This window comes from Mauremys mutica, chromosome 2 (genome assembly GCF_020497125.1).
Source record: "Mauremys mutica isolate MM-2020 ecotype Southern chromosome 2, ASM2049712v1, whole genome shotgun sequence".
NCBI classification, from domain to species: Eukaryota; Metazoa; Chordata; order Testudines; family Geoemydidae; genus Mauremys; species Mauremys mutica.
This window is the reverse complement of record NC_059073.1, coordinates 202,907,848-202,925,791: the sequence shown is the minus strand read 5'-3', so window position 1 is coordinate 202,925,791 and position 17,944 is coordinate 202,907,848. Positions and strand designations below refer to the sequence as shown.

The window sequence follows — 17,944 nt, the reverse complement described above, 5'->3', positions numbered from 1 at the left end:
GCAGAGGAGGAAATGGATTAGAGGTAACAGGTGGTGGATAGGACTCGAGGGAGCAGCAGAGGAGGTATATCGGTGTGTATAGGCATGGATGTGTGGGAGGATAGGAGCTGAAGGGGAGGGGTGGATATGAGAGAGGGGGACAGAGACAGGGTTGGAGCTGAAGGGTGGAGGCCTGGTCTAGTGCTTAGTGCTAGCCTGGGACTTGGGAGACCCGGATTTAATTCTCTCTTCTGCTACAGGCTTTCCATGTGGCTTTGGGCAAGTCACTTAGTCTCTACAGAGCTCAGTTCCTCATCTGTAATATGGGCATAATAATACTTCCTTCTCTCACAGCGGTGTTGTGTGGAGAAATGCATTAGTGATTGTGAGGCATTCAGATACTACCGTGGTAAAAGCCATATAAATATGTTACATGGTTGGGTGCAGGGGATGAAACAAACGGGTCTCTGACCACTAGAGAACCCTCCCTTGCATTCCTAGAACTGATTTCCTTTAAATAAATAAACTGGACAGAATTCTACAATGCTGAATTTTATTTTAAATACATTAATCTGTCACTTAAAGAAAATTAGTCATATTTTAGAAGCCAGTTTTTGTTTTATAAAGCAAATAAATGTATTTAGTAGAAATGAAATGACAAATCATTTTAAGTTACAGATTAGGACTCCACCCCTGTAAATACACCTCTACCCCGATATAACACGACCGGATATAACACAAATTTGATATAAAGTGGTAAAGCAGTGCTCGGGGGTGGGGGCTGTGCACTCCGGCGGATCAAAGCAAGTTCGATATAACGCGGTTTTACATATAACGTGGTAAGACTTTTTGGCTCCCGGGGACAGCGTTATATCGAGGTAGAGATGTATTTATGGGACTTCACTGAGTGCAGTTGGCCTATCCACATTGAAAAAGTTCTTTGTGTGCACAAGTGTTTTTGCAGGTTAAGAGCCTAAGTGAATGATTCTGCATGGCTTTGTGGTGCAAAATTCCTATTGAAATCAAGGAGTGTAGCCTCAGCCCTTGAAGTTCCACAGTTACAAAATTAAAATAATAAAATAGGAAAAATGGTCACACATAAAACTGTTCACTCTCAAGCAGAAGAAGCCATCTGTGCTAATTAGAGAAATAACCAACAAAATCAAATTGAAATGAATGTCTTAATATTTAGAGCAAGATGTTTCATATGATCAGGCTTATGGCAAAGCAAAGTATATTTCAGACACAAATGCTGACGTTGGAAGGTGTAAGGAGAAGTTTAAGGTTTTTTTCCCCGGCGCTTGATTGGCCTTTGCATCCTGTATATGAAGAAGAGTACGATGACGTAGTACATGGTGCTTTTCAGGAGAAGGACAATGTATATTAAAGATGCCGTCCTATGTATGAAACTGTCTGTAATATCTACACAAAATACAAGAAGAAGAAGAAGTGGTTAATGTTGCATATTTTCTAGCTGCGAAGAAAAATAAATATAAAACTATGTGTGATAGTGTAAGGTATACATGGTATTTGATTGCAGTAATTATACCACCTAATCAGACTATGCATAAATCAATATCTGATTGTGTCCTCTAAACAGGTCTATATTCTGATCAGACCTTCCCATGGTATGGCAGAGCTGATAGAAACAAAGAGGCACTCTCAGTACTGGTATCACTGGTGTCTGCTAAGGAGTAAGCATGCCAGTGCTTCTTATGATAGGCTGTTGCTATGATTTTAGGCCAAAATTTTCAGACCTGGGTGCCTACGTTTATTCTGAATCTGTGTCCAAGCAGCTGATCAATCAAGTGGTCTGATTTTCAGAAGTTCTGAAATTACACTGAAATCAGTTGGGTCTTCAAGCTTTCAGCACCTTTACGCACCATTTGAAAATTCTGGCTTTGAATACTTTTTATAATTTAACTTGTTAAATGTTAGATTAAGGAATAGTGGCACATGCAGGTTAAAGAACAATGACCCATGTGGCATGTTAGCAAAGCACAACAAATACCACCAAAACATGTATTTCAGCAGGACTTCTACAAGGTTTAACCTGAGCTGCCCATGGGCATTAAGTTTTGGACCCTTTTGGTAACCCGCGGCAGATGTTAACTTACAGTGACAGGTGCCGACTTTCTTCTTTCCACCCCACTCTACTCCTTCCCCTAAGGTCCCACCCTGCTCTGTCTCTTCTCGTCTCTGCTCTGCCCCCTTCCCAGTGGCCGTGCACCTGCCCCACCTTTTTCCACCCACGCTCTGCCCCCTCCCTTGAGCGTGCCCTGCCCTCGCTCCACCTCTTTCCCCATCCCTGCTCTGGCCCCTCACCCCAATGCCTCCCACCTACCACCGAGCAGCTGATTAGCTGGACGCACCAAATAGCTGATTGACATGTGGCTGGTGGGTATTCAGCACCCACTATTTTTTTTCTATGGGTGCTGCACCCACAGAGTTGGGGCCTGTGCTTACAGCAGTGTTCCACATCTACAGTAATTATGTTTGGACCTTTTAGAAAGAGAGAATATTTTCTGTTTTGTCTTAACCGTATCAAATAGTGCTTAATTCTTAATTGTATTGTATAGAAAATGAGAATTGGGACACAATTACCTGTGCTAACCGTGGTGCCGTTTTCAGGTTTTTGGCTACAACCTCCTGTGGTTTGAGACGCTACAGGTTTGTCTGAAAGGAGAGAAGCATAACACGTAAAGAGGGCTTTAATTGTCAAATTCTTGTTGAAAATGAAGGCATACTTTTCCTGATAGACGTTCAAAGAGAAAGATGGGAAAAGTATTATAACGACAGAGACTCAAATATGGAAAGTTAATATATGCTCAGGCAGTGCAGACCTCTGTGTCTGTAACGACCTCACTTGAAGTCTTTGGCATTAGCTTGGGCACCTGTGTCTGAACTAGCTGATCTGATTGCAGGGTCTGGACGTTGGCCCTTCTGTGTATGCAAGTTTATGGTCATATAAAGCCAGATGCATTTTGTCCCACGAAATTACTCAGTTGTGTTTGCCCCTTTGCAATGTGTATGTATAGTCGGCAGATAAAAACCTGTCCGCCTAATTTTGTCTCTAGCCTGAGATTGATGACATTCAGCGTAGTGGTAATGTTGTTTAATAGCTGTAGAAGACACAGAAGAAAATAGTCCTGATGAGGAGACAGTCTAAGGCCCATCTCTTAGGTATTTTTGATGTGCATGAGGAGGATGGTCAATAAACCCTTTTTTCCCATTGCATTTGAAAGAGATACATTTGTATCTGCTGTTATTAATTTATTGTATCTCAGATAAGAACCAAACAAAAATTACATCTCTGAATCTCTTTTCTCTTGCATTATCTTTTTTATTTTGGTTTGTGTAATTCTTCTGGTCTGTTTTAATAAGCTAGATGCTGTGTGTGTTATTACTTTTGTTGCAATATATACCACTTGTTCAAAACCAAACACTGTAGGCCAGTTCTCTGGCGGGTGTAAATCTACAAAGCTCCATTGACTTCAGTGGAGTTATTCTGATTTACACTAGCTGAGGATCTCAGCCAACATTTTCTTTCATTCTAGAAAGATTTTAAACTGGGGGGGAGAAGCCAAAACTGAGCTTTTGATGGAGAAGCAAGCTTCAGTGATAGCCAACTTATGGAGAGATGGAAACTAATATTGGCCTGGAGAGCGCAAACCCTTTTAGGAACAGTAATACATTTTATTGTCTTATTGTAAAGAAACAGTGAACTCTCTAAATATATATAGAACTAGTTTTAATAGTACAGTATATACCTGGAGATTTGGTGGGGACAAAACCTCCTTTGATTTCATGTTGATATTTGCAGCTATAATTCTTGCTACTATTTTTATCTATGGTCAGCCAGCTGCTCAATGAGTATGACTGTTGATTGTCATCAGGGGGCCAAATTTCCTCGTGCACTCCATTTTTCTCTTCATTCTTGTTCTGATCTTCCCAAGTCACCTTAATAACATTTGGGTGAAAATCCTTAATGAAGCACATGTAGGATACTTTCCCATCTTGTTCAGTAAAAGGAGGCAGGACCTGTATCATGGTGTCATTTAAACGTGCTGGTGTGCCTGGATTCATTTTAGAGAGAGAAATGAATTTGTTAGGAATTAAGTAAATTCAGAATTGCATTATACATAGCATGCTTTGCTTTTGAAACAATAAAGAAAGAATTCACAGATCTGAAAGTAGAAGAGAGGGGCAATTTCATTCCTTGCATCCAATTCCTCCAAATTGCACGCAAGCACACAATCTTAACTCTGAGTTCAGCATGAGAATGATACCTCATTGCCAAATGTATTTTATCTACTTTAAGTCTATAATATATTGTTACTGCCTATTACATTCTGAAGATGGGAGTAAATTGACCACTTATGAGTTACAGCTTTAGGGAGTTGGATTTGCAGAAGTTTACATGCTTGAATTAAATGCAGGTTTTTGTGGAACAGAAGAATCCTTGAGAGTGCCCACTAACTTAGCTTCCAAACTCAAAACATATTAAACACTTTTTGAATGAATGCTGAGTACAGCTTTATGTTCTGGTTCATTTAAAAACATTTGTGACTTTGAAAATCTCCCCTTTATTTACCCAAAATTTGTGTATAAAAAACAGCATGATAGTGAGAGGAAGGGTACATCATGCCCATGGCACAACCACGACTGGCCCAAGTTTCCTGACTCTGACTTGCAGGGCTGGGGTTGTGCAGCTAAAAATTGCAGTGTATATGTTTAGGCTTGAGCTGGAGCACAAGCACTGAAACCCAGTGACGGAGGAGGTCTAAGAGCAGGGGTGGCTCTAGCAATTGCGCCGCCCCAAGCAGAGCGGCACGCTGTGGGAGGCACTCTGACGGTCGCCGGTCCCGCGGCTCCGGTGGACCTCCTGCAGACGTGCCTGTGGAGGGTCCGCTGGTCCTGCAGCTCCGGTGGACCTCCTGCAGGCGTGCCTGCGGACAGTCCGCTGGTCCCGCGGACCCTCTGCAGGCATGCCTGCGGCAGCTCCACCGGAGCCCCCTGCCGCCCTCCCGGCGGCACGCTGCCCCAAGCGCGCGCTTGGCGCGCTGGGGTCTAGAGCCGGCCCTGTCTAAGAGCCCAGGCTCCAGTCAGAGCCTGAATGACTACACTGCAGTTTTTAGCACCAAAGCCTGAGACCATGAGCCCAAGTCAATTGACCCAGTCTCGGAGACTTGGTGCCACAGGATTTTTATCACAGTGTAGATGTACCTGAAGGGAAGAGTATTAAAGATTCCACAAATCTTTTAATGTGACCTCTCTTTAAATATCACTAGACTATTTTATCAGAAGATAAACATGCACTGAACTAATTGTATATACTATTTAAGAACCTTGGTTACCACCTTTAAAAAGAGAGTTAGAAAAGTAATCTTTAAGCCTTTTCCACACTAAAAAACTGAACCATTTTGAATTTTTTTTAAATCAATTATTCACCTGTAGTGGGGTGGTCACTGAGCTCCAGCCCTGAAGGGGTTAAAGCAGCCCTGGAGAGAGCTGCAGCTGGAAAAGGTAGGCTGACGGGGAAAGCAGCCACAGCTCTGGCCAGCTTATCAGGGCCCAGCTGGCCTTTATAAGAGGACAGTGGGCCAGAAGCTAATACACACTCTCTCTCTAGCTTCTTGAGAGGGAAGGACCTGGCTGCCTCCGAGTTGAGTAGGGTACCTGAGGTGGAGCAGTGCTGGGGAAGGGCAGAGGGATCTGGGGAGCTCCAGCCAGGAAAAACCGCAGGCTGCAGGCCTTTCTAAAAGGGCCAAATAGGCAGTGAGGCTGCAGAGGGGCAGCCTAGAGAGTGGCAAAGGTAGCAGGTCCTAACCCCCTTGCTGATGATGAGTGGTTTACAGACTGCAGTCGGTCCCAGGGAGCAGGGGCTAGATGATGACTGGCAGTCAGGGCCGCCACCAGCCCAGAAAACAGGTGCTTGGGGCGGACAATGGAGAGGGGCGGCACGTCCTGCTCTTCGGTGGCAATTCGGCGGCAGGTCCCTCACGCCCTCTTGGAGCGAAGGACCTGCCGCCGAATTGCCGCCGAAGACCGAAGTGGATTTTTTTTTCTTTTTGTTGCTTAGGGTGGTAAAAACCCTGAAGCCGGCCCTGCTGGCAGTAGCCATTGAGGCAAGGTGGGTTTAGAGGGTTGGGGGTTCCCCTGGAAGGGGAGACCCAGAGCAAGGGGGGACTGTGGTAGGCAGAACCTCTGGGCAAAGGGTACCGGGGTCTGGGAGGGACACGAGGCCAGCGGCAGGTGAGACACCGGCCTGCAGAGGGTGCTCTGGGCTGGAAAGAGCTAATTCCTGAGACAGCCAGCAGGAGGTGCTGCGCTGCTGAGTCGTCGCTCCGCTACATCACCTTAAAATGATATAAAAACATACAAGATATGTTCTATTGCAGATTTAGCTGATACAACTTCGGGGAACCTGTTGCTGAACGCCATTTTGGGAAATTACAGTAAATACAGTAACATGTATCCCTCAATGACAAATATCAATTAAGAAATTAGCAAGGATGATGCAGCCTAAAATGCATTGCTCATGTATTTGGCAAATGTAATGCAGTGTTATGCATAATGCTGAACACTTCTGAAAATCAAGTCACTTAAATGCTGCAAAAAGTATTTAGGAGCCTAACTTTAATGAATCACTTCTGAAAATCTTGATTATGAAGCATTACTAATAATGGAGCTCTCAACAGAACTCAGCTATCAAATCTTTGCTGAGGAACAGAAAGAATGTTGCTGCTTGTTTCCAAATCCTGGAGTGGATTAGCGAAGTGCCAATTAGTTAACTTCTGCTGTGTCTCCTGAATTATTTTTAAATAATTCTGCCTCTTTATTAATTTTGTCACTCTAGGAATAGAGCTGATAAAAAAATCGCAAAAAAAACAATTTTTTCTCACTTCATAATTTTTTAAAAATTTGTTGCCTGTTATAAATTGGATAAAACAGAACCAAAAATATTTTTATTAATAGTCTGAACTAGAAAGGATAAAAATATTATTTGATCCCTGAGTTTCTGTAAGTGCATGAAATAATAAATACTAACCAGACCAAAGAAGACTTCCCCATTAAAATCACTATCTGTCTGCTCGTTTCATACGGCTGACATTAAACAATACATTTTTTAAACCGTATATTAGTTATCACAAGAAGAGAACAGGTTCAAAATACCTTTACTGCCTCTAATCTCTGTATCCTGTTTGTCACTGTGGGATACAACCAAGAGAATAAGGTTCCCAACCCAGCTAACTGCCAAAGAAGTATTCTCAACAGAACGAGGCAACATTCTCATTTTATAAATGTGCATCACAAAGAAGAAATGGAAGGTTGTCGATATTACAGTAGTGTTGAAGGTTCCCAAATGGGCACCATGTATCTTGTGCATTCTCTATTTATTCCAACACTTAATTAGAGATGAAAAATTAGAGGCCATTTAACAAAATAGTTGTCCTTTACTCCACAAAATATATTGATTGCTTAATTTTATGCATTGTGAGTAGTCCTACTGATGTCAAAGCTTGTGAAGGTTCCTTTTCTAAAATGATTTCAGCTTATTTTTGTGCTGTCTGGCTATTCTAGAGTTTTCTGAAAAACACCGAGGAATACAGGATTGGGCTTGAACAGTAGGTTTACCAAATGGTTTATTCACTCAGTCTTGTATGTATTCAAAAAACCTTTACATAGCTTCCTGCCAAGTGATGTTGTGCTTTGCAAAAACTAATGATTATTTCTGGCATTTCTGATTAGTTGTTTTTAGAAATTACAGTCACATTTACATGTTGACACTTTTGCAAACACATATAGTATTTTGTATTTGCATGTGGTTAGATGGGTTTCTATCCAATATAAAATCTGAATTTTGTACATATATAAGCAGCATGTGTGTTTGCATAAGTGAATGTGCAGATGCATGAGCAAAATCAGTTTTAAATTTCTGGCCTCACTTTAGCTCTGCTCTAAAATCCCTTGAGGCCAATGGGATTTTTCTCCTTTGGCTTCAATGGGCTTTGCATAAGACACTTTAAGAAGATCAGACCCGTAATTTCCAAGTCTATTATAGTTTCCAGTATGGAGCTACTTGTTGTTTTGTTTCAACTTATCTTTTCAAAACACCTCACTTTTCTAATTTATTCAAGTTGAACTTTTAACAAGGAAGGCATGATGTAAGAGAATATACTTGATATATTTTTATTATTTTAAGTATCACTTCTCTTTTTTAAGATGGCAATTGACCTTGTACCCTTTGGTTTCACTCCTTGCTCAGAATAAATTCCTATTAGTTTCAATGGGAGGTTTTCTAAAGTGGGGATTGCAGAGGTATGTTGTAATTGACTCACTGCTAACTATTTTTGTGTGTTTACAATCTGCCTGGCACTTATAGGTAAACTATCATACGTAAATAATGCTGATGTACTATTTGAGAACAAAGTCCATTATGCCATCAGAATATATTTAAAAATAAGCTAATGGTGTGCTTGTAATTTTAATTTTGCATTATGTGCTTGGTCCAGCAAAGTGCTGAATGAGCCTGTAAAGTTCTGAATGCTTCTCATTTCCCACTGAAACCAACAGACATTGAGGGTGCTCAGCACCTGGTGTTATTTACACCCAAGAGAAAAGGATTGTTACAACATTTCTCTGTTGCTGGTCAGTGACTTATGATTTCACGAACATTAGTGTTGTTAATAAATTATTACACTCCTAATAAAATTTTAGTCAGGGTACATTTCTTGCATTGAGATAAATTATTGAGCTTAATTTGATAGATTTTGCCATTATGAAACATTTAATATAGTTTGTCTGAAAACTTACTAGTTACGACAAGTTTTGTGCCGGTTCCAAAGATTTTCGTAGCTCCCACAGTGTTGCAACTTACTACAAAAACTGCCCAAGATATTTCTATTCAGAGGGACCATATCTGAACAAATATTGCTAAATAGGGACAATTGAGAGCCAGTTAATTCTACCAAAGAATTCAATGTATTTTTCAGGGTGAGCTTACATTGTTATTTTCAAATACTGTATATTAATATTAATTTGGTAGTTTTTTAAATTCTGTTTAAAAGAAAATCATTCATTTCACAGACAGAGAGGATCTGTTTGACAGTTGAGACCTAATGTTGGACTCGAATTATTTTCTCTTATCTAGTGGATTGATGGAAATGGATATTACAGTTAAATTTCAGTGTGTATTTTCCCTGTACTGTCAGAGTGGTCGAATGGTTGCATTTTAAAAATCCGAATATAAATAAACATATAATTAGAAAAAAATTCTCATTCTACAATATACTGTGACCTATCCCCTTTTCTCAAGATGTTTCATGACATTTTTCCACCCACCAAACAGTATTCTGAATGGTTTCCTGAACGGTTTCAAATGTAAAACTGCTTAATACAATTTTGCTTTCCTGTGCAGTATAATTAAAAGGAATTGTAAAAGGCCAGTAGGCTTGGGGATTGAGTATATTCTTATTGAACTCTCAATGACAAAGGAGAAAGATACTTTGAGATGCATATTTTAGCAACTGAAATGTAGCTAACCCTATGGAACGTTATCCAACAGGGGCCAAATCCCAGTTCGACTTTCTATAGCACATGTTGCGTAGAGTCTCGCTGAAATAGACAGGCTACAAAATATGTTGGGCCAAATTCTCGACAGAGCAAAGATAGAGTTGTACTGATGTAACCAGAGGAGAATTTGATAAAGATGTTAGAATATCTTCCTTCATATTGCTTGTTTTTGTTGTTGAGGACAATCACTCGTTTAATTGTTGAAAATTTGGAAAATTCCGTGTCTTCTGACAACAGTATTTCAATATATCAGGGAAGAAACCCGCTCTCGCATGCAGTGTGACTAAATTAGTCAAAAACTGACAGGGACATTGATCCTGAGGTACCGAGGAGCCTCAGCTCCCATCGAAATCAATAGCTAATCACAACCTCTCAGGACTGGGTTGACAATGCATGTTACAGGCTTAATCCTATACTTATTAAAAATATGGGGAATTTTGATGCTGGATCAGGCCCTTTTATTCCTGCACCCCTCCACTGTTATGCCATGGTATTTATGTTTTAGTATGAATTTGAATTGGTTTTGTGCAATAGAAAATTACCATACTAATCACATATACAATATTCACAAATATTGGCTCTCTTGGTTCTCGTGCACATCCTTTCTCCCAGACCTTACACCTGCTCCTATGCCCTTAATAAGAGAGAAAAAAATAGGATGAAATCCAGGCTCCATTCAAGCCAATGTCAAAACTCCCATTGACATCAACAGGGCCGGGATTTCACCCCTAACGTCTTACATCTCCTGACTAATACATACTTGTGATATGAGAGGCTAAATCCTGGTCACCACACTAAAGAGAGTAAAGGGGGTTTCTCTAAGAGAGCTACATGATGGATGGGAAGATGAAATCTTTCCCCCAACCTAGCTAGAACATCATAGGCCAGGAGCTTTAATAATTGACCCTTCACTGATCTCCCTAGTCACAGACCCACTGGCTATTCCATGCCCTCACCACTCTACTACCCCCGATCCCCACTGTTCTTACTTTTTTGGCTTGCACCCCACACTGGATGGAACTGTGGATGTTCTCCTTGTCTGGGACATTGACCCCTACACAAGAGAACAACCCAGCTTTGACTCAGGGTGAGCAAAAAAAATTCTATGTCAATAATTAATAGTCAATGTGATCACTAATCCGTTTTACTTTGAATTCTGTACATTAACCTCACGTTTAGATAGTAAAAACATTCAATCTTCTACTATACATTACATATCATGTTTCCATTGTTTGTTATCTTTTTTGAATAAATTGTGCTTGGCAGTTTCTAATTTTATATTATCACAAGTAACTTTTTCTCAATGCTACTATAGAACTTACTTGAAACAATGAGCTTTGTGCCAGAGCCGAAGACTTTGATATCATTGTTCTCACTGTGTTCATGAGCTTTGCAAAAACTCATGGGCCAGATCTTCAGCTGCTGGAAATGAAAGGAGTTCCACGGAGGGTCTGGCCCATATAGCTTCCATGTGGCCCAATATAGCTTTATATTATTTGATGTGCAGTTGTGAACAGAAGTTGATAGAATCACTTTAATATACTAGACTTCTGATTTAAATGGCTTTTCCTTACAAAATGGCAAATGCTTGATCATGTATTCCTCGGACACTCCAAACTCCAATAGATTGCATTGGATGTTTGGAGTACTTTAGGAGCAGAAATGCAAATTAAGTCAAAAACTTCAAATGCGTTCTACATTCCTAAGGCTTAGAATTTCCTCGGGCTGGGATCCCTCAGCCTCACTTGAAATTTCTATTTTTCTTTTAAAGTGAATGTAGTACTTGTGAAAGGTGCCAAATTGAAAGCACTGGAAACTACCTATATGGAAAATATGTCAGCATTCTACAATAGTCGTCCAGTGCTTAGTAATGCTATTGTAAATTGTGATGGGTGATTTTGGACTATTACTGGAGAATCTATTTTATTTAATCCTAGATTTGTCACCTGGTCCTAACAGTGTATTTGAAATCTGTTTGCAAAGGTCACCTCTAAAGGATGAGATAGTAAAATATTCTTTATAACCCTTAACTTCTTGATATTTCTGCTAAAAGTACCAGCAGCAGTGCCTATCATGATGAAGTTTTTTAAGGAGGACACCTGTCCTCTGAAGATTCTTTGCTCACAACTGCACATCACTTTCTGCCATAAATCTGGATTTGGTGTTTTAGGGCCAATGGAGTTTGGATCAGATACTTATATATTTTTTCTGTAAAGAGTTTGTTATATTTAGTTGGTAATGTCAAAAATCAATACCTAGAACTATTTCAAAAGGCAGGAAACCGATTTAAACCAACCCTAGACTACTTGAGAATCTTATCATCAAAATAATTATCAGTAATAGTAGCTCCTTTGTACTTTATAACTAATGATCTACACTGATCACTCTGTTCTTAATGCACTTTGTTTTATAAAAAACCAAGTAACTTCCATAATATAATGTGAGATATGATCTTTCGGTCTATCTTTTAATAAGCATGCCAAATATTTTTGCATTTATTTCTGCTATGAAACTTAATGTAAAATGTTGGTGAATTATTTTTCTTATTTTAAAATAAAATGACCAAGTGCTTCTGAAAGTTGCCATACGGATAGCATTGTAGACTGAATCCCTTTCTACACAGGATAGATACAACAGAGGCAGGGGCAGAGAAAGCTTCTTCACACCAGCCCACCAAGCCATGTCAATTTTGTCCTGAAAGGACAACCTTTAGAGATGAGAGGGGATAGTTCAGTCTCCACATTCAATTCAATCTTTGGCTTCTGCACAGAGCCTGCCAGTTTTTTTCCTTATAATAGTGTGTTCAGAAGAATCCAGTTATACCATTTTAATGTAAACTTCTTTAATGATGACTAGATGTACTTTAATGGATACAATATGAGAAGCATCATTATTCCTATGTCATGCTCGTTGAAAGCATTAAGCTTGGTTCTGTTTCCAAATCTTTTTACTCATCTATTCCACTAAGCAAGAATTCTGAAGAATTCTGGTAGGTCCTGACCCTGCTCTCACTTACACTGATGTAAATCTGTAGTAACTCCATTTTAAATGAATGGAGCGAAGTCAGTTTAAAAAGAGGAATGACGAGCGTGAGAGCAAAATCAGAACTGCTAAGTATATATAACTTTATAAGCAATTTCTGCTTGTTCAATATACTTGTGAATAATGTTGTCCCTGCTAAGAAGTATGGTTATACAACATGGGTAAAATGCTGGCTGAAAAGTCATTGCCATTGAGTTCTGTGGAGTCAGGATTTCACCTCATCTTCTTAGAACAGAAAAGCCCCGACTCTCATAATTCTGGAGTCAACTTCAGCCTGGCACAAACAGCCACAATTGCTACTGATTTTACTTAGAATTGTGCCAAAGTCTGAATATCTCCATGATGTTAGTGTTATTTTTTTCTTAGGAGGAATTTACTTACCCAATATTTGATATTTCTCTTTGAGAAGATATTTTGTTGCTAAAATATTTTATTGTATCCTACAGTTTTAATACACTAATAAATCAAGTGAGCAATCACAATCTACACATATTACAGACTTGCTTACCCATTTCTTAAACAGTCAAAACACCTGGTAAATCTATGGGAGTTTTGTCCATAGAATATTCACTTAAAGCAACATGCTGACCCTGATCTGATATGCTTAGAATTAATTATGGTAGCATATTCATTTTAGTCGGCAGTATTACAAAAAATTACCTTTAGTTGAGAGCTATAGGGGTACTTGATTGTGAATTAAGGTATAAAAGAGACTGGCAATTCTAGTTGATTTATATAAACGTGCAGAGCATGAGTCTGAAGGGTAAGGACCTGATTTTCCTTTATCTTGTGTTTGTGCAGTCAGTTATACCAATGCAAACTGGGTGTAACATTCAACTTAATCAGAATGGGAACATTTCCCATCAATTTTTCAGGAGCATAAATGGCTTCCAAGAGCAAGGCAAAGACTCAGGCCCCAAGTATATATTGTTAAACACTATTAAGAATATTTGCAAGTGTCAGTTTGCGGCAAAGCTAAGGTACTTCACACAAGACGACAATCTCTAGGGCCAAATTCTTTCACTTACACTGATCTAGCAACAGGAATTCAGCTATGAAGTTGCTGACTACTTCAGAGATTGCTTCTTTTGTTTTAATTGAGAAGCATGAGGTTACTTATTTCACAGTTTGGTTTTATGCATGTTTATGAATTTTAGTGAAAGAATTTGAGTAATATCAAAGTTAACATGAATTTTTGCCTCTGGACCAAGGACCAGCATGCTTATGGCGGCACATCCTCTAAAAGTGTCATTAAACAGCTGATTTTTAGAAAGATTAGTTAACTTGAAAAAAAATCTACTTTAAATCTATCAGTAAATATTGCAGGTTTGCTCTGGGATTGAAAAGTTGATGCATTCAGAATCAGACCCTACGAGGTGCTAACAACCTTGACCTGCACTGAAATCTACAGGAATTGATGGTGTTCAGCACCTCACAGTAAATGCTCAGTACTTCACAAGATCGAGCTTACAGTTGTTGACCTTACCTATGATAAAAAGCTTTTCTATGATCACAATAAGCGTGTTTATCTTTGCATTACTGTAATTACCACATAACTTACCTGTTACTATGAGCTTGGTACCAGAGCCAAATACTTTGAAGCTATAGCCACTAGAAGTATCACAGTGAGCAAATCCTTTACAAAATACTGTACAGATCTAGTATCTTTATATTGATGAACCAGTAGTTGTTGCTTTAAAAAAAAATCTGATTTGCTATTTAAATTTCTTTCTGGCTTTGCAATAAAATAGTAAAAAGGGAAAATGCATGTAAAATAATGTGAAAATCATAGGGAAAATTTTCAAAGGGGCAAAAGACACTTAGACATCTAACTATCATTCCTGCGCACAAACATGTAATTGATAATCTGTCCCTGAAATTAATCTGATTCAATATGGTTTACATTAGATGTTTCTAATAACTTGTGGAAAGGAACAAATTACTTTTTAAATTAGGGTCCACAGGCTGAGGTTATAAAATTAAGCCTGCATGCTGCCATCATTCCATGATAGTGGTCCAAATGAAAACAATAGATTGAGGGTAGAATATAGCTCTTAAATTGGGCATATTCATGAGAATTAGTTTGGTTAATTTCTGCCATTTGTTGTAATCAGAAATATTCCCTAACAGAAAACATTTGCTCTTCAGAAATATTTGTTTGTGTCAGGGACTAGGCACACAGGAAGGACCATTTAGCTGTATCTAGAGGGAAGAATAAGCCTAATTAAAGACCCAGAATTCTCTCCCCTTAAATCCAAACATGGCTAAACCATTTTAATAATTGGAAATCATCTTTAAAAATAAAATGGAGAATCATATTATCGGATCAATTATCATAGTTTTTTAAAAGGATTATATCTATTCCATATACCTTAAGTTTATGTAAAAATAAGCAAACCTTTCTTTCTCATTATTGTCTGGAAACAAGATTTACTGCATTTTGGCCTTGCTTTGGCCTTAAAGTTAAGCACATGCTTAAATACCTTGCTGAATAGGAATGGACACATGCTTAAGTGCCTTCCTGAAGTGGAGCCTTTTTTAGAAAAGAAAACACATTTGCATTATTGTTACTGTAAATATCCCCTTTAATGCTACCTAAGGGCCAGATCCTCCAAGTGCTGATCATCCTCAATTCTTATTTAAATCAATGAGCATTGAAGAAGCTCAACAACTCATATGATGGGCTGCTAAATATATGGTATTGCATAAAAACCCATAAATTCTACATTTCACATTTACTGCTAACAATAAGTGGTTCTACTTCTGAATATTTTTGCATAATCATCTCAGTGTTACACTGCTAAACAATATCTCCAAACAACTTACATCATTCTCATTGATGTAAACTTCTTTCTGAATTAGAGAGACTATCATGGGTGAAATCTTGACCCCATTGAAATCAATTGGAATTTTGCCTTTTACTTCAATGGAATCAGGATCTTACCTTATATATTTATGATTAGCTTGATTTTGTCCTGGATAAAAAACATAGTAAATGCCCAGAGTAAATGTATGCTTTGAAAACATTTTGAGAAACTTACTTGAAACCACCAGTTTGGTGCCCGAGCCAAAGTACTTTACTCCATACTCACATCACTGAAATCCTCTACAAAAACTAATGAATTATCAAGTTATGAATTTTATCAGACTAAAATTCTGAAGTTCCTATTTTTAATACAAAGTCCACAATCTGAACAAGACTTGCTATCGGCCGTTTAATTGTGTGAGTACTAAACTATGTTTATGGGCTTTTTGAATTCCTGTTCCTTTTTGCTACCAAAAATGTTTTTTGCTCCTTCACATACATCAGTGCATGGTTAATTGAGTGGAGTGAATTACTCCATTTCCAGCAGTTCCATTAATTTTAGTGGATGAGAAGGATTTAGTCCTCTGATCTCCAATGTACCTAGATAGGAAGGATGGTCTTGTGGTTAAAGCTTGAGAGTGAGACTCAGGGAGATTTGCCTTTTTTCTGGCTCTCCCTCTCTGTCCTTAGTCAAATCACAATCTCTGTGCTTCACTTTACGTTTTAACATGCTATTACTGTATAGTTTAGAAAATGACATTTACTAGACAATGTATTATAAATACTGTTATGTTCTCAACATTAACTAGCACTTATATTATTGATTGGACAGTTTCTGTAGCTTTAATCCGATAAAGAATATTATACACAAAAGGGAAAAGATACTTTCAGTAAAAACACATACTCAAAACCTGAAGACTGTTGTACCTCATGCATTTTTACTTCATTACTCAACGTACACTGATATAGCACTAACAATAACAAACTCACACTTGCTAAACTGAAACCTGTGCTGTGAATTTTACACTTGCTGGCATTTGGACTATGTCAATGGAGTTGCACAAGAGATTATTTTGGCCGAATATTTTAAATGTAAAACTCTCAATTTCCCTCCTTCCTGATTCTTAACAGCCATTCAGTAAATATTCCAGACTTTTACACTTGTACTCACTTTACTCATTAGGACCAAAACTCCTCTCAGTCAATCCATTGGTGCCCTTGGCAGTTCCACATTCAAATCAAGAGCAATACATGGCTTATGTGCAAATTCCTTTTTTTATATTCAATTATTCGGTACAATTTTTCTGTCCTTTGTTTTTCCCTTGGTAAATAGAATCAATCAAGAATAAAAATACTTACTGGAAACAACTAGCTTGGTTCCTGTGCCAAAGTATTTGATCCAGCTGGAAGTATCACGTTGACTTTTCGTTTTACAATAAGCTGTGGTATTTTACTTATGCTGCTGTGTCCTTGCTCAAATAACCAGGCACTCTAACCAGTAGCTGGGAAAATACTTCTAATGAAGTATTCCTGGTTTCTTGACTGCTCGGAGAATTTAACAAATTTCACATTTCTGTGCCACCATAAAGCTGATACATAAATTCTCTTCCCAGTGATTCTATTTGCATATCCTTCCAACTTTTCTGTTAACGAATGATCACTCCTTAAAATGGAAACTAGATGATGGCTTCTATTTGATTTTAATATTGGAAATAGACTGTTGGATCAGGTGGTTTTCAAACATTTTCATTGTGTGGTCCACATATTAAAAGAGAGATTGTCTCATGGACTACAACCCCTCTCCCATTCCCAATAGCATTGACCAACTCCTTCTTCTCCCATCCGCAATCACATCACAACTCTGTAGCAATTGCTTTTATGGAAAAATGATACCTGGAGAGACTTTCATTCTTAGCTGTATTGCTGAAATTTAATAGATGGTAATGAGGAGGAACCGGCATTATGTGATCAGCCAGCTCTCTAGCAATTAGCACAAAGAGCTCCATAGGCTGCAGCTGGGAGCCTGTACCCTAGATACTTATTCTGCTGTATGTTGGGATTGTTGCAGTTTGTGGGTTACCAATTTACTGGTATCTTTTTATATAGCTGCTAGGGAGGGGGAAAATATTTTCCTCTGCATACACAGACATTTTAAAACAGAACAGAGATAACATCTGAGAAAGCTCACCTCATTTCAGACAAAAGTTGTGGATGCCAATCTAGCAATTGGAAGGGAACTAACCAGAGTATTTGATCTTTCTCACAGACACAGTCACCCCCACCTCACTCACCTGCAGAATAATTCTGGGAAATCACTGACAGTGAGTACGGAAAATTGAAAAGGATCATACAGAGACAGGTTCCTTCAAAATGTGCAGGTGGTTGTTTCAAAGGGCTTGTTTACTACCCAAGATTTTATTGGGAATATCTCCCAGCATTGCAATAGTGCTAGTGAATCTTCACTGGTGAGCACTGGTGTAGTGAGGGCAATAGCATTCACTGGCATGTTACCACCATGTCATCTTGACCTGCTCTGAACAG

At 38.7% G+C, this 17,944-nt stretch overlaps 1 protein-coding gene across 1 annotated transcript in view; it reads right to left on the bottom strand.

The window, feature by feature from the left end:
• Positions 1-530: 530 nt before the first annotated feature.
• LOC123363250 (immunoglobulin alpha-2 heavy chain-like) overlaps positions 531-17,944 on the bottom strand; it is a 40,365-nt gene continuing 22,951 nt past the window's right edge. The window contains exons 4-7 of the mRNA XM_045004123.1: positions 10,878-10,977; positions 3,750-4,055; positions 2,584-2,655; positions 531-1,401 (exon numbers count right to left, since the gene is read on the bottom strand). Of these exons, the coding sequence (XP_044860058.1) occupies positions 1,259-1,401; positions 2,584-2,655; positions 3,750-4,055; positions 10,878-10,977 (621 nt within the window). The 3' untranslated portion in view covers positions 531-1,258. The remainder of the gene's footprint in view (positions 1,402-2,583; positions 2,656-3,749; positions 4,056-10,877; positions 10,978-17,944) is intronic.